This window comes from Bolinopsis microptera, chromosome 10 (genome assembly GCF_026151205.1).
Source record: "Bolinopsis microptera isolate Bmic1 chromosome 10, MBARI_Bmic_1.0, whole genome shotgun sequence".
Taxonomy (NCBI): Eukaryota; Metazoa; Ctenophora; class Tentaculata; order Lobata; family Bolinopsidae; genus Bolinopsis; species Bolinopsis microptera.
In genome coordinates, this window is record NC_087081.1 from 17,739,337 (window position 1) to 17,760,850 (window position 21,514).

General features: G+C 44.2%; 2 protein-coding genes across 2 annotated transcripts in view; one reads left to right on the plus strand and one right to left on the minus strand.

Moving 5' to 3' along the window:
• LOC134822483 (leucine-rich repeat-containing protein 59-like) overlaps positions 1-16,887 on the minus strand; it is a 56,829-nt gene extending 39,942 nt beyond the window's left edge. Inside the window, exon 1 of the mRNA XM_063833595.1 lies at positions 16,850-16,887. The gene's annotated coding sequence lies outside the window, so the exon portion shown is untranslated. The remainder of the gene's footprint in view (positions 1-16,849) is intronic.
• On the plus strand, positions 1,343-21,483 carry LOC134821681 (uncharacterized). Its single transcript, XM_063832386.1, has 9 exons — positions 1,343-1,365; positions 9,381-9,417; positions 9,539-9,571; positions 14,365-14,468; positions 16,123-16,666; positions 17,522-17,652; positions 17,825-17,867; positions 20,741-20,821; positions 21,326-21,483. Exons 1-9 carry the CDS (start codon positions 1,345-1,347, stop codon positions 21,481-21,483), a joined length of 1,152 nt encoding a protein of 383 aa, XP_063688456.1. The 5' UTR covers positions 1,343-1,344.
• The last annotated feature ends 31 nt before the right edge of the window (positions 21,484-21,514 follow it).

The following is a 21,514-nucleotide window of genomic DNA, read 5'->3' on the forward strand; positions in this document are numbered from 1 at the left end:
GTATTGGTGTGGAACAAGTTTAGAGTGCTGTCTCGCTTTATAGTTAGCTGTATTGGTGTGGAACAAGTTTAGAGTGCTGTCTCGCTTTATAGTTAGCTGTATTGGTGTGGAACAAGTTTAGAGTGCTGTCTCGCTTTATAGTTAGCTGTATTGGTGTGGAACAAGTTTAGAGTGCTGTTTCACTTTATAGTTAGCTGTATTGGTGTGGAACAAGTTTAGAGTGCTGTCTCGCTTTATAGTTAGCTGTATTGGTGTGGAACAAGTTTAGAGTGCTGTCTCGCTCTATAGTTAGCTGTATTGGTGTGGAACAAGTTTAGAGTGCTGTCTCGCTTTATAGCAGCTGTATTGGTGTGGAACAAGTTTAGAGTGCTGTCTCGCTTTATAGTTAGCTGTATTGGTGTGGAACAAGTTTAGAGTGCTGTCTCGCTTTATAGTTAGCTGTATTGGTGTGGAACAAGTTTAGAGTGCTGTCTCACTTTATAGTTAGCTGTATTGGTGAGGAACAAGTTTAGAGTGCTGTCTCGCTTTATAGTTAGCTGTATTGGTGTGGAACAAGTTTAGAGTGCTGTCTCGCTTTATAGTTAGCTGTATTGGTGTGGAACAAGTTTAGAGTGCTGTCTCGCTTTATAGTTAGCTGTATTGGTGAGGAACAAGTTTAGAGTGCTGTCTCACTTTATAGTTAGCTGTATTGGTGTGGAACAAGTTTAGAGTGCTGCCTCGCTTTATAGTTAGCTGTATTGGTGTGGAACAAGTTTAGAGTGCTGTCTCGCTTTATAGTTAGCTGTATTGGTGTGGAACAAGTTTAGAGTGCTGTCTCGCTTTATAGTTAGCTGTATTGGTGTGGAACAAGTTTAGAGTGCTGTCTCGCTTTATAGCAGCTGTATTGGTGTGGAACAAGTTTAGAGTGCTGTCTCGCTTTATAGTTAGCTGTATTGGCGTGGAACAAGTTTAGAGTGCTGTCTCGCTTTATAGTTAGCTGTATTGGTGTGGAACAAGTTTAGAGTGCTGTCTCGCTTTATAGTTAGCTGTATTGGTGTGGAACAAGTTTAGAGTGCTGTCTCGCTTTATAGTTAGCTGTATTGGTGTGGAACAAGTTTAGAGTGCTGCCTCGCTTTATAGTTAGCTGTATTGGTGTGGAACAAGTTTAGAGTGCTGTCTCACTTTATATAGCGTCATGCACCTGTACCTGTGTAACGTGTAATGTGGCAAGCTGTCTAACTTCTAGATCTTTGCATGTTGACCTGCCAATATGTTATGATTTATAGTTGTTATGATTTATAGTTGTTGTATATATTTATAGTGAATGTTGTTTGCTTTCTATTGAGAGAGAGGGGCTTCTATACAATGCAGCTATCTGAGGACCCGGTAAGTTTAAGTAAATAGTATGTTTTTTTAATGTTAACAAGTAGTAGTATGTTTTATGATGGATAATTTATTGCTACTTAAATGAAATTGCCTTAAAATAAGCATTATAGTACTAGCTCACTACAATGCAATTCTCTCCATTCTCTCTCGCTCGCTCGATTGCATATATTTTAATGAGGTGGGGGTGACACGTATATTATATTATAATGGGGGTGGGGGGGATGGGGGGATGGGGGGATGGGGGGATGGGGGGATGGGGGGATGGGGGGATGGGGGGATGGGGGGATGGGGGGATGGGGGGATGGGGTGATGGGGGGATGGGGGGATGGGGGGATGGATCTCCGACTCTCTGTCAATAATTTTGAATAATTTTGAAACATTCTAATTTTCTGAAAGTGAACATTATTCAAAATTTCAATTTTGTAATTCTCAAGGTAGGATTCTCAGTTTTTGATTCGTTGAAAAACAAGTTCCCTCCAATATCTCCTTGCCTCATCTGCGTACTCCCACTCAAGAGGTCGCAGGTTTTCAGTAAACAGAGGGTTAGGTCTTAGATAGGACATAAAAGCACGAAGGTGATAAAGTGCGCCAGCCAAATAAAGGGTGAAAAGGTTTCCAGACAAACTATTACCTTGGAATGCACCTATCGTGACAATAAACTCCCCTGGTACGGTACACCTCACTTTAATAAACTCCCCTGGTACGGTACACCTCACTTTAATGGTACATTAAAGTAGGTGCTTAAACCAGTATGATGTCATCTTCACTTTGACCAGAATCAGCAAGAAGTTCTAGCAAAGCTGATCTCTGAATAGTATCAAATGCAGAATAGTAACAGAAGGGGAGGGGGGGAGGTGTAGTAGGAGGGGGGGGGAGGTATAGTAAGAGGGGGGGGGGGGGGGGGGGGGGGGGGGGGGGGGGGGGGGGGGGGGGGGGGGGGGGAGGTGTAGTAGGAGGGGGGAGGTGTAGTACCCCTGAGAAGACATATCAATATTCAATAGGTATATATTGTACAGAGACCAGCTCCTCTCACCCTTCTCCTTCACAACTGACACTAGGATCTGTTGTGTCCAAACAATATTTGTAGGCATTTTGCCAAGGTCCTGTGTACTGAGGAACTTTAATGGACAAAAATGGCCCGCAGACTCTTTAGAGGGCAAGGTAGCTTACCACCCTCACCCTCACCCTCACCCTCACCCTCACCCTCACCCTCACCCTCACCCTCACCCTCACCCTCACCCTCACCCTCACCCTCACCCTCACCCTCACCCTCACCCTCACCCTCACCCTCACCCTCACCCTCACCCTCACCCTCACCCTCACCCTCACCCTCACCCTCACCCTCACCCTCACCCTCACCCTCACCCTCACCCTCACCCTCACCCTCACCCTCACCCTCACCCTCACCCTCACCCTCACCCTCACCCTCACCCTCACCCTCACCCTCACCCTCACCCTCACCCTCACCCTCACCCTCACCCTCACCCTCACCCTCACCCTCACCCTCACCCTCACCCTCACCCTCACCCTCACCCTCACCCTCACCCTCACCCTCACCCTCACCCTCACCCTCACCCTCACCCTCACCCTCACCCTCACCCTCACCCTCACCCTCACCCTCACCCTCACCCTCACCCTCACCCTCACCCTCACCCTCACCCTCACCCTCACCCTCACCCTCACCCTCACCCTGACCCTGACCCTCACCCTCACCCTCACCCTCACCCTCACCCTCACCCTCACCCTCACCCTCACCCTCACCCTCACCCTCACCCTCACCCTCACCCTCACCCTCACCCTCCTTACCGTCAAACTAAGACTGTTAAATAAGTGGCATCATTTTCATGCAATATGGAAAGTTTCTTCATCATCGTCACTTTTATTGGTATATATACGTGACAAGTAGATCGTCATTTTCTCTAAAAGCCTCATAAAAATTGTTTAATAAAGGCGCAATAATGAAGGACAATGAACCAATACTACCTACCTACCTTACAAAGCAATACTACCTACCTATACTAATACTATTCTTCAATCACCCCACTTCCCTCCCCAATGTCCAGTCGGACACTCAGTACACATATAATATATACTACATATATAGTATATATATAGTATATATATATATATACTCTGTACTTAGTTTATTAAATATAAGACACGCTGTCAGAGTAGTAGTCAGAGTAGTCACCTACCTACCTTCAAGTTATATATAATATTAGTCAGAGTTGCTTCAATATTTCTTATAGGTACCCGCTCCGCCACTTTGCTTTTTATTGCTTCCTCAGTTTTCTGTGCAGTGTACCGTGTTACTGTAGAGTATTCTGTGCAGTGTACCGTGTTACTATATAGTATTCTGTGCAGTGTACCGTGTTACTATAGAGTATTCTGTGCAGTGTACCGTGTTACTATAGAGTATTCTGTGCAGTGTACCGTGTTACTATAGAGTGTTCTGTGCAGTGTACCGTGTTACTATAGAGTATTCTGTGCAGTGTACCGTGTTACTATAGAGTATTCTGTGCAGTGTACCGTGTTACTATAGAGTATTCTGTGCAGTGTACCGTGTTACTGTAGAGTATTCTGTGCAGTGTACCGTGTTACTGTAGAGTATTCTGTGCAGTGTACCGTGTTACTATAGAGTATTCTGTGCAGTGTACCGTGTTACTGTAGAGTAGTCTGTGCAGTGTACCGTGTTACTATAGAGTATTCTGTGCAGTGTACCGTGTTACTATAGAGTATTCTGTGCAGTGTACCGTGTTACTATAGAGTATTCTGTGCAGTGTACCGTGTTACTATAGAGTATTCTGTGCAGTGTACCGTGTTACTGTAGAGTATTCTGTGCAGTGTACCGTGTTACTATAGAGTATTCTGTGCAGTGTACCGTGTTACTGTAGAGTATTCTGTGCAGTGTACCGTGTTACTATAGAGTATTCTGTGCAGTGTACCGTGTTACTATAGAGTATTCTGTGCAGTGTACCGTGTTACTATAGAGTATTCTGTGCAGTGTACCGTGTTATTATAGAGTATTCTGTGCAGTGTACCGTGTTACTGTAGAGTATTCTGTGCAGTGTACCGTGTTACTATAGAGTATTCTGTGCAGTGTACCGTGTTACTATAGAGTATTCTGTGCAGTGTACCGTGTTACTATAGAGTATTCTGTGCAGTGTACCGTGTTACTATAGAGTATTCTGTGCAGTGTACCGTGTTACTATAGAGTATTCTGTGCAGTGTACCGTGTTATTATAGAGTATTCTGTGCAGTGTACCGTGTTACTATAGAGTATTCTGTGCAGTGTACCGTGTTACTGTAGAGTATTCTGTACAGTGTACCGTGTTACTGTAGAGTATTCTGTGCAGTGTACCGTGTTACTATAGAGTATTCTGTGCAGTGTACCGTGTTACTATAGAGTATTCTGTGCAGTGTACCGTGTTACTATAGAGTATTCTGTGCAGTGTACCGTGTTACTATAGAGTATTCTGTGCAGTGTACCGTGTTACTGTAGAGTATTCTGTGCAGTGTACCGTGTTACTGTAGAGTATTCTGTGCAGTGTACCGTGTTACTGTAGAGTATTCTGTGCAGTGTACCGTGTTACTATAGAGTATTCTGTGCAATGTACCGTGTTACTATAGAGTATTCTGTGCAGTGTACCGTGTTATTATAGAGTATTCTGTGCAGTGTACCGTGTTACTACACTGTGCTTTCAGCAATACTCATAAGTATTTCCGTGGCTGTGGTTGCAATGCGCCTAGTCTACTGGAATGATTCTTCGGAATTTCGCTGGATTGTACAACTTTCGTCTTGGTAGATTCCAAACACAAGGACATTTTCCTTCTGGTTGGTAATATACTCAATGATGGAAGTATAGTGTATTGGCTATGCCCCGCTTACTAGTTTAGCTCTTTCTAGTCCCCTGCTACACGGCATGTAAACAGGGATTGGCTAGTTAGAGGCGGTCCGTGTAGGCCTTACACTGTGCTTTCAGCAATACTCACAATACTCATAGAGTATTCTGTGCAGTGTACCGTGTTACTGTAGAGTATTCTGTGCAGTGTACCGTGTTACTATAGAGTATTATGTGCAGTGTACCGTGTTACTCTAGAGTATTCTGTGCAGTGTACCGTGTTACTATAGAGTATTATGTGCAGTGTACCGTGTTACTGTAGAGTATTCTGTGCAGTGTACCGTGTTACTATAGAGTATTCTGTGCAGTGTACCGTGTTACTATAGAGTATTCTGTGCAGTGTACCGTGTTACTATAGAGTATTCTGTGCAGTGTACCGTGTTACTATAGAGTATTCTGTGCAGTGTACCGTGTTACTGTAGAGTATTCTGTGCAGTGTACCGTGTTACTATAGAGTATTCTGTGCAGTGTACCGTGTTACTGTAGAGTATTCTGTGCAGTGTACCGTGTTACTGTAGAGTATTCTGTGCAGTGTACCGTGTTACTGTAGAGTATTCTGTGCAGTGTACCGTGTTACTCTAGAGTATTCTGTGCAGTGTACCGTGTTACTATAGAGTATTCTGTGCAGTGTACCGTGTTACTATAGAGTATTCTGTGCAGTGTACCGTGTTACTATAGAGTATTCTGTGCAGTGTACCGTGTTACTATAGAGTATTCTGTGCAGTGTACCGTGTTACTATAGAGTATTCTGTGCAGTGTACCGTGTTACTGTAGAGTATTCTGTGCAGTGTACCGTGTTACTATAGAGTATTATGTGCAGTGTACCGTGTTACTCTAGAGTATTCTGTGCAGTGTACCGTGTTACTATAGAGTATTCTGTGCAGTGTACCGTGTTACTGTAGAGTATTCTGTGCAGTGTACCGTGTTACTATAGAGTATTCTGTGCAGTGTACCGTGTTACTATAGAGTATTCTGTGCAGTGTACCGTGTTACTATAGAGTATTCTGTGCAGTGTACCGTGTTACTATAGAGTATTCTGTGCAGTGTACCGTGTTACTGTAGAGTATTCTGTGCAGTGTACCGTGTTACTATAGAGTATTCTGTGCAGTGTACCGTGTTACTGTAGAGTATTCTGTGCAGTGTACCGTGTTACTGTAGAGTATTCTGTGCAGTGTACCGTGTTACTGTAGAGTATTCTGTGCAGTGTACCGTGTTACTCTAGAGTATTCTGTGCAGTGTACCGTGTTACTATAGAGTATTCTGTGCAGTGTACCGTGTTACTATAGAGTATTCTGTGCAGTGTACCGTGTTACTATAGAGTATTCTGTGCAGTGTACCGTGTTACTATAGAGTATTCTGTGCAGTGTACCGTGTTACTATAGAGTATTCTGTGCAGTGTACCGTGTTACTCTAGAGTATTCTGTGCAGTGTACCGTGTTACTATAGAGTATTATGTGCAGTGTACCGTGTTACTGTAGAGTATTCTGTGCAGTGTACCGTGTTACTATAGAGTATTCTGTGCAGTGTACCGTGTTACTATAGAGTATTCTGTGCAGTGTACCGTGTTACTATAGAGTATTCTGTGCAGTGTACCGTGTTACTATAGAGTATTCTGTGCAGTGTACCGTGTTACTGTAGAGTATTCTGTGCAGTGTACCGTGTTACTATAGAGTATTCTGTGCAGTGTACCGTGTTACTGTAGAGTATTCTGTGCAGTGTACCGTGTTACTGTAGAGTATTCTGTGCAGTGTACCGTGTTACTGTAGAGTATTCTGTGCAGTGTACCGTGTTACTATAGAGTATTCTGTGCAGTGTACCGTGTTACTATAGAGTATTCTGTGCAGTGTACCGTGTTACTATAGAGTATTCTGTGCAGTGTACCGTGTTACTATAGAGTATTCTGTGCAGTGTACCGTGTTACTATAGAGTATTCTGTGCAGTGTACCGTGTTACTATAGAGTATTCTGTGCAGTGTACCGTGTTACTATAGAGTATTCTGTGCAGTGTACCGTGTTACTATAGAGTATTCTGTGCAGTGTACCGTGTTACTATAGAGTATTCTGTGCAGTGTACCGTGTTACTATAGAGTATTCTGTGCAGTGTACCGTGTTACTATAGAGTATTCTGTGCAGTGTACCGTGTTACTGTAGAGTATTCTGTGCAGTGTACCGTGTTACTATAGAGTATTCTGTGCAGTGTACCGTGTTACTATAGAGTATTCTGTGCAGTGTACCGTGTTACTATAGAGTATTCTGTGCAGTGTACCGTGTTACTGTAGAGTATTCTGTGCAGTGTACCGTGTTACTATAGAGTATTCTGTGCAGTGTACCGTGTTACTATAGAGTATTCTGTGCAGTGTACCGTGTTACTATAGAGTATTCTGTGCAGTGTACCGTGTTACTGTAGAGTATTCTGTGCAGTGTACCGTGTTACTGTAGAGTATTCTGTGCAGTGTACAGTGTTACTATAGAGTATTCTGTGCAGTGTACCGTGTTACTGTAGAGTATTCTGTGCAGTGTACCGTGTTACTATATAGTATTCTGTGCAGTGTACCGTGTTACTATAGAGTATTCTGTGCAGTGTACCGTGTTACTGTAGAGTATTCTGTGCAGTGTACCGTGTTACTATAGAGTATTCTGTGCAGTGTACCGTGTTACTATAGAGTATTCTGTGCAGTGTACCGTGTTACTATATAGTATTCTGTGCAGTGTACCGTGTTACTATAGAGTATTCTGTGCAGTGTACCGTGTTACTATAGAGTATTCTGTGCAGTGTACCGTGTTACTATAGAGTATTCTGTGCAGTGTACCGTGTTACTATAGAGTATTCTGTGCAGTGTACCGTGTTACTATAGAGTATTCTGTGCAGTGTACCGTGTTACTATAGAGTATTCTGTGCAGTGTACCGTGTTACTATAGAGTATTCTGTGCAGTGTACCGTGTTACTATAGAGTATTCTGTGCAGTGTACCGTGTTACTATAGAGTATTCTGTGCAGTGTACCGTGTTACTATAGAGTATTCTGTGCAGTGTACCGTGTTACTATAGAGTATTCTGTGCAGTGTACCGTGTTACTATAGAGTATTCTGTGCAGTGTACCGTGTTACTATAGAGTATTCTGTGCAGTGTACCGTGTTACTATAGAGTATTCTGTGCAGTGTACCGTGTTACTATAGAGTATTCTGTGCAGTGTACCGTGTTACTATAGAGTATTCTGTGCAGTGTACCGTGTTACTGTAGAGTATTCTGTGCAGTGTACCGTGTTACTGTAGAGTATTCTGTGCAGTGTACCGTGTTACTATAGAGTATTCTGTGCAGTGTACCGTGTTACTATAGAGTATTCTGTGCAATGTACCGTGTTACTATAGAGTATTCTGTGCAGTGTACCGTGTTACTATAGAGTATTCTGTGCAGTGTACCGTGTTACTATAGAGTATTCTGTGCAGTGTACCGTGTTACTATAGAGTATTCTGTGCAGTGTACCGTGTTACTATAGAGTATTCTGTGCAGTGTACCGTGTTACTATAGAGTATTCTGTGCAGTGTACCGTGTTACTATAGAGTATTCTGTGCAGTGTACCGTGTTACTATAGAGTATTCTGTGCAGTGTACCGTGTTACTGTAGAGTATTCTGTGCAGTGTACCGTGTTACTATAGAGTATTCTGTGCAGTGTACCGTGTTACTGTAGAGTATTCTGTGCAGTGTACCGTGTTACTATAGAGTATTCTGTGCAGTGTACCGTGTTACTATAGAGTATTCTGTGCAGTGTACCGTGTTACTATAGAGTATTCTGTGCAGTGTACCGTGTTACTATAGAGTATTCTGTGCAGTGTACCGTGTTACTGTAGAGTATTCTGTGCAGTGTACCGTGTTACTGTAGAGTATTCTGTGCAGTGTACCGTGTTACTATAGAGTATTCTGTGCAGTGTACCGTGTTACTGTAGAGTATTCTGTGCAGTGTACCGTGTTACTGTAGAGTATTCTGTGCAGTGTACCGTGTTACTATAGAGTATTCTGTGCAGTGTACCGTGTTACTATAGAGTATTCTGTGCAGTGTACCGTGTTACTTCTATACTGCAATTGCCTAATGTTTATAGCGTCATATCCCCTTCTAGGTTCATCGATTGATTGATTTTGAAGACAGATTCGCAGGTAAATATCTGATTTCCCCCTTTTCAATCCATTTTTTTCCATATCTATATTATTAAGGTTGACTATCTGACATTTTCTTGAATATTTTGACAGTTTGAATATTAAGGAGCAATATTTCCAGAGTTTACTCGTTTCACACTGCAAGGAGAACAAGGTGAGTCTTTACAGTGACGTCAGACCATGACAGTGACGTCATACCATTTCAGTGACGTTATACCATAATAATAATTTGTACATAGTCCCAATTAGCAGCAAATTGGCCATGTTTTTTCGAGGCAGAGTTGATGAATCCAGATTTTTGGAACATTTTTGGAACATTTTTGGAACATGTGCCAAAATTGTGCCAAAAGTGTGCCATGCATTTATTTGCCCTAATAAGCTCTAAATAGTGCCAAAAATAATTGTAAATGATGGATATAGTTGCAAGCTAGGTCTAAGGGCCATCGAAAGTAGCATAACATTACCCAGGTTCATGGAATGAACGAAAATGAACAAAAATGAATATTGTCCTAAAAATGCTCAGAACGGTTTAAAATTGGTCGGAAAGTGTTTATATTGTTCCTAGGACCACTCAAACCAAGTTTGGGAATCACTGCATGTCTAGAATCGATGTTACCAATGTTCCAAAATGTTCCAATTTTGTCACAATAATCCTCCTGAGAATCCAGATTTTTGGAACATGGGCACATCGAAGTATTAGCTGTATTTAAGTGCTGGGAAGCCTCAATTCGGTTTTCTAAGATGGATATAGGTAAAAACTAGGCCTAAGAGCCATCAAAACTCAAATAACATTACCCAGGTTCATGGAATGAACGAAAATGAACAAAAATTAATATTGTCCTAAAAATGCTCAGAACGGTTTAAAATTGGTCGGAAAGTGTTTATATTAGTCCTAGGACCACTCAAACCAAGTTTGGGAATCACTGTATGTCTAGAACCGATGTTACCAATGTTCCAAAATGTTCCAATTTTGTCACAATAATCCTCCTGAGAATCCAGATTTTTGGAACATGGGCACATCGAAGTATTGGCTGTATTTAATTGCTGGGAAGCCTCAATTTGGTTTTCTAAGATGGATATACTGTAGGTAAAAACTAGGCCTAAGAGCCATCAAAACTCAAATAACATTACCCAGGTTCATGGAATGAACGAAAATGAACAAAAATGAATATTGTCCTAAAAATGCTCAGAACGGTTTAAAATTGGTCGGAAAGTGTTTATATTAGTCCTAGGACCACTCAAACCAAGTTTGGGAATCACTGCATGTCTAGAACCGATGTTACCAATGTTCCAAAATGTTCCAATTTTGTCACAATAATCCTCCTGAGAATCCAGATTTTTGGAACATGGGCACATCGAAGTATTGGCTGTATTAAAGTGCTGGGAAGCCTCAATTCGGTTTTCTAAGATGGATATAGGTAAAAACTAGGCCTAAGAGCCATCAAAACTCAAACAACATTACCCAGGTTCATGGAATGAACGAAAATGAACAAAAATGAATATTGTCCTAAAAATGCTCAGAACGGTTTAAAATTGGTCGGAAAGTGTTTATATTAGTCCTAGGACCACTCAAACCAAGTTTGGGAATCACTGCATGTCTAGAACCGATGTTACCAATGTTCCAAAATGTTCCAATTCGAGTGGTCTTAGGACCAATACAAACACTTTCCGACCAATTTTAAACCGCTCTGAGCAATTCCAAAGAGTTTACGAAAGAGTCATAAGGCCAATCAACAGACTATTCATTTACTGTACTGTTAAGATGGTTCGGTATTCTGCACCCCTCGTATCGGTTCTGGGCATGCAGTGATTCCATAAACAGTCAGACAGTCACACAATGTACACCCTATATTTAGATCACATCAGTTTCATTTGTATCACATCACTTCGTGTAATAGATGTGTGGAAGCAAATAAAGATGTGATCTGAATAAGGTGATCCGAGCGTAGCAAGGTTATCCGATCTGATTTGGTGTGATCGGATGTAGAGGCGTAAGATCAGATCAGGTCATCAGCAATAGGATTAACTTAGCAAGCTTGTTAATGAATAAGAAGAGAATAAATAGATAATTAAGTTATACAAATCATTTTCCCTCTCTGTTAACCACAACAACTACAACGACAATGAATCCCTTCACTAAATTGATGAGCCTACCTCTTTATCTACCAGTTCAAAGAAGCACCAGCAGTCCACCTCACTCAACCAACCCCTTCACCAGCAATCTTCATCCCTCAACCAACTCATTCACCACCAGCCTACCTAACGCAACCAACCCCTTCACCAGCAACCTACCTCGCTCAACCAACCCTTTCACCCGCAACCTTCATCCCTCAACGAACAAATACATCAATATATTGGGGGATTATTAAAACCAAAATAGTTGCCCAATAAAATAATTTCTGCCTTCTCTTGGAGGTACGTGTGCTAATTGTACATAATTCTGAATGCAACTTTAAGACTCTGTTGGACGAAAATATTGACTCTTTGCCACCATTTTCTTACCATTCTGAGCGCTTTAAGGAAAATTTTCATTTTTGTTCATTTTCGTTCATTCCATGAACCTGGGTAATGTTATTTGACTTTTGATGGCTCTTAGACCTAGTTTTTACCTATATCCATCTTAGAAAACCGAATTGAGGCTTCCCAGCACATAAATACAGCCAATACTTCGATGTGCCCATGTTCCAAAAATCTGGATTCTCAGGAGGATTATTGTGCCAAAATTGGAACATTTTGGAACATTGGTAACATCGGTTCTAGACATGCAGTGATTCCCAAACTTGGTTTGAGTGGTCCTAGGACTAATATAAACACTTTCCGACCAATTTTAAACCGTTCTGAGCATTTTTAGGACAATATTCATTTTGTTCATTTTCGTTCATTCCATGAACCTGGGTAATGTTGTTTGAGTTTTGATGGCTCTTAGGCCTAGTTTTTACCTATATCCATCTTAGAAAACCGAATTGAGGCTTCCCAGCACTTAAATACAGCCAATACTTCGATGTGCCCATGTTCCAAAAATCTGGATTCTCAGGAGGATTATTGTGCCAAAATTGGAACATTTTGGAACATAGGTAACATCGGTTCTAGACATGCAGTGATTCCCAAACTTGGTTTGAGTGGTCCTAGGACTAATATAAACACTTTCCGACCAATTTTAAACCGTTCTGAGCATTTTTAGGACAATATTAATTTTTGTTCATTTTCGTTCATTCCATGAACCTGGGTAATGTTATTTGAGTTTTGATGGCTCTTAGGCCTAGTTTTTACCTATATCCATCTTAGAAAACCGAATTGAGGCTTCCCAGCACTTAAATACAGCCAATACTTCGATGTGCCCATGTTCCAAAAATCTGGATTCTCAGGAGGATTATTGTGCCAAAATTGGAACATTTTGGAACATAGGTAACATCGGTTTTAGACATGCAGTGATTCCCAAACTTGGTTTGAGTGGTCCTAGGACTAATATAAACACTTTCCGACCAATTTTAAGCCATTCTGAGCATTTTTAGGACAATATTCATTTTTGTTCATTTTCGTTCATTCCATGAACCTGGGTAATGTTGTTTGAGTTTTGATGGCTCTTAGGCCTAGTTTTTACCTATATCCATCTTAGAAAACCGAATTGAGGCTTCCCAGCACTTAAATACAGCCAATACTTCGATGTGCCCATGTTCCAAAAATCTGGATTCTCAGGAGGATTATTGTGCCAAAATTGGAACATTTTGGAACATAGGTAATATCTGTTCTAGACATGCAGTGATTCCCAAACTTGGTTTGAGTGGTCCTAGGACTAATATAAACACTTTCCGACCAATTTTAAACCGTTCTGAGCATTTTTAGGACAATATTAATTTTTGTTCATTTTCGTTCATTCCATGAACCTGGGTAATGTTATTTGAGTTTTGATGGCTCTTAGGCCTAGTTTTTACCTATATCCATCTTAGAAAACCGAATTGAGGCTTCCCAGCACTTAAACTCAGCCAATACTTCGATGTGCCCATGTTCCAAAAATCTGGATTCTCAGGAGGATTATTGTGCCAAAATTGGAACATTTTGGAACATTGGTAACATCGGTTCTAGACATGCAGTGATTCCCAAACTTGGTTTGAGTGGTCCTAGGACTAATATAAACACTTTCCGACCAATTTTAAACCGTTTTGTCTGAGCATTTTTAGGACAATATTCATTTTTGTTCATTTTCGTTCATTCCACAACCCTGGGTAATGTTATTTTAGTTTTGATGGCTCTTAGGCCTAGTTTTTACCTATATCCATCTTAGAAAACCGAATTGAGGCTTCCCAGCACTTAAATACAGCCAATACTTCGATGTGCCCATGTTCCAAAAATCTGGATTCTCAGGAGGATTATTGTGCCAAAATTGGAACATTTTGGAACATTGGTAACATCGGTTCTAGACATGCAGTGATTCCCAAACTTGGTTTGAGTGGTCCTAAGACCAATGTAAACACTTTCCGACCCATTTTAAACCATTCTGAGCACTTTGAGAAGAATGTTCATTTTCGTTCATTTCTGGTCATTCCATGGGTAATTTTATACGACTTTTGATGGCTCCTAGGCCTAGCTTACGGCTATATCCATTTAGAAAACCGAACTGAGCCTTCCCAGCACTCAAATACGGCCAATACTGCGATGTGCCCATGTTCCAAATTTATGGATTCATCTACTGTCGAGGCACATTTTGCGACAAAATATTGGAAAAGCCTACTGCGCGCCAAAATTTTGTTAAGTTTTTATTATTAAAGTAAATATTTTATCATCGACTATATTAGACTCGCGCGCGCATTGAACAGGGTTATAATTATTGAGTGGATACTGCCACTTTCATACGCTTAGGGTCTCTTTCAAAAGATTTATTAAAAAATTTGGGCGAATTTAGTGGGAGTGCTTTCTAAGAGTAAAAAAACACTTATATTTATCTTTCAGATTTTCATGTTGGACTAAGGTCAGACCTTGACAGAGAGTATCAAAGATACGGGGTTAGTGTCTCCGGCCCCGTAACTTTCAAATCTCACAACCACATGGATCAGGTTAGGACCAGAGCCTCGACCAGTGGAGGGGGGGGCTGTTAGTGAGCGCAGTGGGGTGGATGGGGGGGGGGGGAGGGGGCGTGTTAGTGACCAGTGGAGGGGGGGGGGGGGCTAGTGACCAGTGGAGGGGGGGGGTGGGGGGGGGGGCTAGTGACCAGTGGAGGGGGGGGGGGGAGGGGGGGGGGGCAGTGGACAGGGGGGGGGGGGGGGGAGGGGGCTTGTGACCAGTGGAGGGGGGGGGGGGGGGGGGCTAGTGACCAGTGGAGGGGGGGGGTGGGATGGGGGCTAGTGACCAGTGGAGGGGGGGGGGGGGGGAGGAGGTGGGGGCTAGTGACCAGTGGAGAGGGGGGGGGGGAGGAGGGGCTAGTGACCCAGTTGGAGGGGGGGGGGGGGGGGGGGGGGGGGGGGCTGTGACCAGTGGGGGGGGGGGGGGGGGGGGGGGGGAGGGGGGGGCTAGTGACCAGTGGATGGGGGGGGGGGGGAGGGGGGCTAGGGAGACCAGTGGAGGGGGGGGGAGGGGGGCTAGTGACCAGTGGAAGGGGGGGGGGAGGGGGCTAGTGACCAGTGGAGGAGGGGGGGGGGGGACTGTTAGTGACCAGTGGAGGAGGGGGCTAGTGACCCAGTGGGGGGGGACTGTTAGTGAACAGTGGGGGGGGGGGGGGGGGGACTGTTAGTGACCAGTGGAGGGGGGGGGGGGGGGGGGGGGGGGGGGGGGAATGTTAGTGACCAGTGGAGGGGGGGGGGAATGTTAGTGACCCAGTGAGGGGGGGGGACTGTTAGTGACCAGTGGAGGAGGGGGGCTAGTGACCAGTGGGGGGGACTGTTAGTGAACATGGGGGGGGGGACTGTTAGTGACCAGTGAGGGGGGGGGGAATGTTAGTGACCAGTGGAGGGGGGGGGGCTAGCGACCAGTGGAGGGGGGGGCTAGTGACCAGTGAGGTGGGGCTAGTGACCAGTGGGGGGGGGGGGACTGTTAGTTACCAGTGGGGGGGGGACTGTTAGTGACCAGTGGGGGGGGGGACTGTTAGTGACCAGTGGAGGGGGGGGGGGGGCTAGTGACCAGTTTGTTTTGTTTGGGGGACCGGTTTTTGGTACACCGGCCAATGTTTACAAAATCATATGATTCATAACAATATTATTATTATTATAAAACAGGATCTTACCGACAAAAATGATTCTTAAAAATACCTTGATGCGGTAAACTGTACCCTTGAAACAGATTTTCCCAACAACTGTTGCATGCAGCTATATCTCCAATTTCGTTCAATTCATGCAAGTTGTCCATTTGCAAATTTCTACTACTTAAATCACTTCTTAAAACAGATAACAAGTTCATTCTAGGTCTCCCTAATCTTCCAATTGTTTTGACGGCTCGGATATGGCTAGCCCAGTTCAATTTTTCGTCAACAATAATTCCTAAATTGAACACAAAATCCACAGTTAGGTAGATATTGAGCTGATAATCATAGAGAATGTGTAGTATAGGCTTACCTTACATGGCTGTCAAACGTGCACCCGGAGTCTGGAAACCACTCAAAAGTTCGGTCACAGGCCCTAGTTTGTTGGTCAATTGCTATCTCGAAATCAAATTTCACAAAAAATCAGGGTGAACCCCCCCCCCCCTTCAAACAAAGATAACAAATGTAATTTTCAGGAAAAGCACAAGATGGTGGTGTGTGACGGTGCCCCACTGGAGGCCTCTAAAATAGTTTCTTCAGTTTTAGGTCGCGTCAATAACAAAGTGACATCTGGGGAAATAACTCTCGTTAATGACAATGAAGGAACAAGTTTTAAGTCAGGTACAGAGGAACCTGTCAGTGGAACTCCTATTCCCGAGCTGGAGGAGGCTATCAAGAGTATCTCCGCGCGCATTGAGCGGATATTGTCGCCGCCAAAAGAGAGGAATAAGGAAGAACTGTTAGAAGAAATAAAGACTAAAATCAATGAAGAAACAAAGAAACTGCAAAATATGAACCGGCAAGCATCACTGGTTGGTGGAAATGTTCATGAAAATTCAGGGCATCCTGCAGCTAACCAACCCCCTCAAGAACCTGTAGAGAAAGCTAGGTCTGAGCACATGTTCATTACAGAAATATTCGAAAAATCGGAGTCTCTGAACTCGTCTCCTCAGTCGGGTGGCAACAAGGAGCAGGACTCGGAACATTTTAATTTTGAGGAGATCATCAGAAAGAAAACAGGTATTATTCAGCTTGTTATCGGACGTAGTGTGTGCATAAAACTGTAAATCATCGTAATATATGGTTATATTATATAGACAGTTTTTGGGTTTTCCAAATGGTTTCTGATTATTCTGATTTGCGACAAATGATATTGCACTGTTAGGATAAACGACGTTTCAAAGTAACAACTTCTTATTCATGCTCAAATTATTTGTTATATAGTAGTGTTGAAAGTATTAAAACTCACTTATATTATATGTATGTTTCATTATTATATGTTCTATTATTATTATATAATATGTATGTTAGACAAATAAGGATACAAGGATACAAGGATACAAGGGTACAAGGGTACAAGGATACAAGGATACAAGGATACAAGGATACAAGGATACAAGGATACAAGGATACAAGGATACAAGGATACAAGGATACAAGGATACAAGGATACAAGGATACAAGGATACAAGGATACAAGGATACAAGGATACAAGGATACAAGGATACAAGGATACAAGGATAAAAGGATACAAGGATACAAGGATACAAGGATACAAGGATACAAGGATACAAGGATACAAGGATACAAGGATACAAGGATACAAGGATACAAGGATACAAGGATACAAGGATACAAGGATACAAGGATACAAGGATACAAGGATACAAGGATACAAGGATACAAGGATACAAGGATACAAGGATACAAGGATACAAGGATACAAGGATACAAGGATACAAGGATACAAGGATTTCTATGGAAATGAGTTTGGTTAAGGGTCTACAGTTTTACATACAAACATCCTAGACATGCACACGATCGTGAATCTGTATCTTACTTGTACTAGACGTATGGCACAGTGTTTATTACAGGACGTGGTCTCCAAGAGTCAGTACATCTGGATGTGGAGACAGAAAAAGAATGGGAACTGGAGACTGAAAATATGCCAATGGAAATAGCTACTAGTCCCGACACTCACAATCTGTATAATGTCAAGAAAAAGGTCTGTTCTATTCATAACACATCCGAGCGTCTGTTCTATTCATAACACATCCCAGCGTCTGTTAACCCTTTGACATCTTGATCATGATAGCATAACATTATCATGGACAAAATATGTAAGTGACAAATGTAAAATAAAACTAAGCCACTTCTTAACCAAAATATTTCAGAAGGAAATGAAGGAAAATGGTCCAGTGTCACATCACCTTACCATAGGTTCGTCTGACTCTGACGAGATAAACTGACCCCCCCCCTGTAAACTGACCCCCCCTGTAAACTGACCCCCCCCCCGTAAACTGACCCTCCCCTGTAGACTGACCCCCCACCCCTGTAAACTGACCCCCCCTGTAAACTGACCAACCCTGTAAACTGACCCCCCTGTAAACTGACCCCCCCTGTAAACTGACCCTCCCCTGTAGACTGAACCACCCTGTAAACTGACCCCCCTGTAAACTGCCCCCCTTCTGTAAATAGCGTGGTATAACGTATGTAAACTGACCCCCCCCCTGTAAACTGACCCCCCCTGTAAACTGACCCCCCCCCCTTGTAAACTGACCCCCCCTGTAAACTGACCCCTCCCCTGTAGACTGAACCCCCCTGTAAACTGACCCCCCTGTAAACTGCCCCCCTTCTGTAAATAGCGTGGTATAACGTATGTAAACTGACCCTCCCCTGTAAACTGACCCCCCTGTAAACTGACCCCCCCTGTAAACTGACCCCCCCCTGTAAACTGACCCCCCCTGTAAACTGACCCCCCCTGTAAACTGACCCTCCCCTGTAGACTGAACCCCCCCTGTAAACTGACCCTCCCCTGTAGACTGAACCCCCCTGTAAACTGACCCCCTGTAAACTGACCCCCACCCCTGTAAACTGACCCCCCACCCCTGTAAACTGACCCCCCTGTAAACTGACCCCCCCTGTAAACTGACCCCCCTCCTGTAAACTGACCCCCCCTGTAAACTGACCCCCCTGTAAACTGACCCCCCCCCCCCCGTAAACTGACCCTCCCCTGTAGACTGACCCCCCTGTAAACTGACCCACCCTGTAAACTGACCCCCCCTGTAAACTGACCCCCCCCCCCCCTGTAAACTGACCCTCCCCTGTAGACTGAACCCCCCTGTAAACTGACCCCCCTGTAAACTGCCCCCCTTCTGTAAATAGCGTGGTATAACGTATGTAAACTGACCCCCCTGTAAACTGACCCCCCCTGTAAACTGACCCCCCTTGTAAACTGACCCCCCCTGTAAACTGACCCTCCCCTGTAGACTGAACCCCCCTGTAAACTGACCCCCCCTTGTAAACTGACCCCCCCCCCCTGTAAACTGACCCTCCCCTGTAGACTGAACCCCCCTGTAAACTGACCCCCCCTGTAAACTGACCCCCCCTGTAAACTGACCCCCCCTGTAAACTGACCCTCCCCTGTAGACTGAACCCCCCTGTAAACTGACCCTCCCCTGTAAACTGACCCCCCCTGTAAACTGACCCCCCCTGTAAACTGACCCCCCCTGTAAACTGACCCCCCCCTGTAAACTGACCCTCCCCTGTAGACTGAACCCCCCTGTAAACTGACCCTCCCCTGTAGACTGAACCCCCCTGTAAACTGACCCCCTGTAAACTGACCCCCACCCCTGTAAACTGACCCCCCACCCCTGTAAACTGACCCCCCTGTAAACTGACCCCCCCTGTAAACTGACCCCCCTCCTGTAAACTGACCCCCCTGTAAACTGACCCCCCTGTAAACTGACCCCCCCCCCGTAAACTGACCCTCCCCTGTAGACTGACCCCCCTGTAAACTGACCCCACCCTGTAAACTGACCCCCCCTGTAAACTGACCCCCCCTGTAAACTGACCCTCCCCTGTAGACTGAACCCCCCTGTAAACTGACCCCCCTGTAAACTGCCCCCTTCTGTAAATAGCGTGGTATAACGTATGTAAAACTGACCCCCCCTGTAAACTGACCCCCCCTGTAAACTGACCCCCCTTGTAAACTGACCCCCCCTGTAAACTGACCCTCCCCTGTAGGACTGAACCCCCCCTGTAAACTGACCCCCCTGTAAACTGCCCCCCTTCTGTAAATAGCGTGGTATAATGTATGTAAACTGACCCCCCTGTAAACTGACCCCCCCCCCCCCCTGTAAACTGACCCCCCCTGTAAACTGACCCTCCCCTGTACTGAACCCCCCTGTAAACCTGACCCTCCCCCTGTAAACTGAACCCCCCTACCCTCCCTGTAGACTGACCCCCCTGGTAAACGACCCCCTGTAAACTGACCCCCACCCCTGTAAACTGACACCCCTGTAACTGACCCCCTTTGTAAACTGACCCCCCTGTAAACTGACCCCCCTGTAAACTGACCCCCCCCCCCCCCCCCCCCCTGTAAACTGACCCCCCCTGTAAACTGACCCTCCCCTGTAGACTGAACCCCCCTGTAAACTGACCCCCCTGTAAACTGACCCCCACCCCTGTAAACTGACCCCCCACCCCTGTAAACTGACCCCCCCTGTAAACTGACCCCCCCTGTAAACTGACCCCCCCTGTCAACTGACCCCCCCTGTAAACTGACCCCCCTGTAAACTGACCCTCCCCTGTAGACTGAACCCCCCTGAAACTGACCCCCCCTGTAGACTGAACCCCCTGTAAACTGACCCCCCTGTAAACTGACCCCCCCCCCCCTGTAAACTGACCCCCCCTGTAAACTGACCCCCCCTGTAAACTAACCCTCCCCTGTAGACTGAACCCCCCTGTAAACTGACCCCCTGTAGACTGACCCCCCCTGTAAACTGACCCCCCACCCCTGTAAACTGACCCCTCCCTGTAGTGGTATAACGTATGTAAACTGACCCCCCCTGTAAACTGACCCTCCCCTGTAGACTGAACCCCCCTGTAAACTGACCTCCTGTAAACTGACCCCCACCCCTGTAAACTGACCCCTCCCTGTAGTGGTATAACGTATGTAAACTGACCCCCCCCCCCCCCTGTAAATAGATTTTAATATAATTTGCTCTTTAAAGAGTGAACTACAGAATTTTAAAACCAAAATAACCAAAAACCTTTTGAAATTTAATTAATCTGTAATGGTATTTTTACAGAGGACGCAGACGCAGAAAACAACAACGGTTCTTCGAGGATAGCTGCTATTAGTGACGATAAAAAGTCAGCTGAAGTCCTGGGTAAATTTTTCTTGAATTTGCTCTTATAGAAGAGATGTACCAGAAATTGGACCAAAACCCATAATTGGGTAGAGTGGATTTCCTTTTGTTTGGGAAAAAGAGACACCCAATGAAACAAGAAATATTTCAATGAATACAAGAAATTTAATTTAAGCACATTTTACAGAATCAACAAATTTATAACAATAAAAATATAATGATCATTTTGTGTATGACTTTCTGTCCTTGACTGCTAATTGCGTTGAAAACGGACAGGCAACTAACGGGGAAAGGAATGTGTGGGCCTGAAAGCTTTAGCACACGCCACACTCTGAAACATTAGTCCAGATGAGTTTTTGGAGACAAGGCTCTTACTTGGACTAGATATAAATTGTTGGGAGAAATAAAGTGTTGTTACGCTTGCATTCTTGCAGTCTTGTCGTGACAGAAACTCTACACTTGACACTATATTAATCTTGAATTTATGTTGTGTAAATCAAGAAATTCTAATTAACCATTGTTTAGAGGGAGAAATAGCAGTTCTCCAAAAGGAGGTGAAGTGGCTGGAAGAGGAAATAAAGGCTCTCAAAGGGACAGTTGTGGAAAGAAATGCGAGACTTGCTGAGTCTCACCAACTCAGAAGAAATTTGGAAGAGGAACTCTCCCTCATGCACAGAAAGTGAGTCACCTATTTTATTATTTAGAAGAGGAACT

What these genes read in the sequence shown, in the direction of transcription:
- LOC134821681 (XM_063832386.1), top strand. Translation starts at nt 1,345, where the DNA reads ATGCAGCTATCTGAGGACCCG. An exon ending in CACACTGCAAGGAGAACAAG is followed by an intron (nt 9,572 to 14,364) that starts GTGAGTCTTTAC and finishes TTTATCTTTCAG; the next exon opens with ATTTTCATGTTGGACTAAGG. An exon ending in CTCACAACCACATGGATCAG is followed by an intron (nt 14,469 to 16,122) that starts GTTAGGACCAGA and finishes TGTAATTTTCAG; the next exon opens with GAAAAGCACAAGATGGTGGT.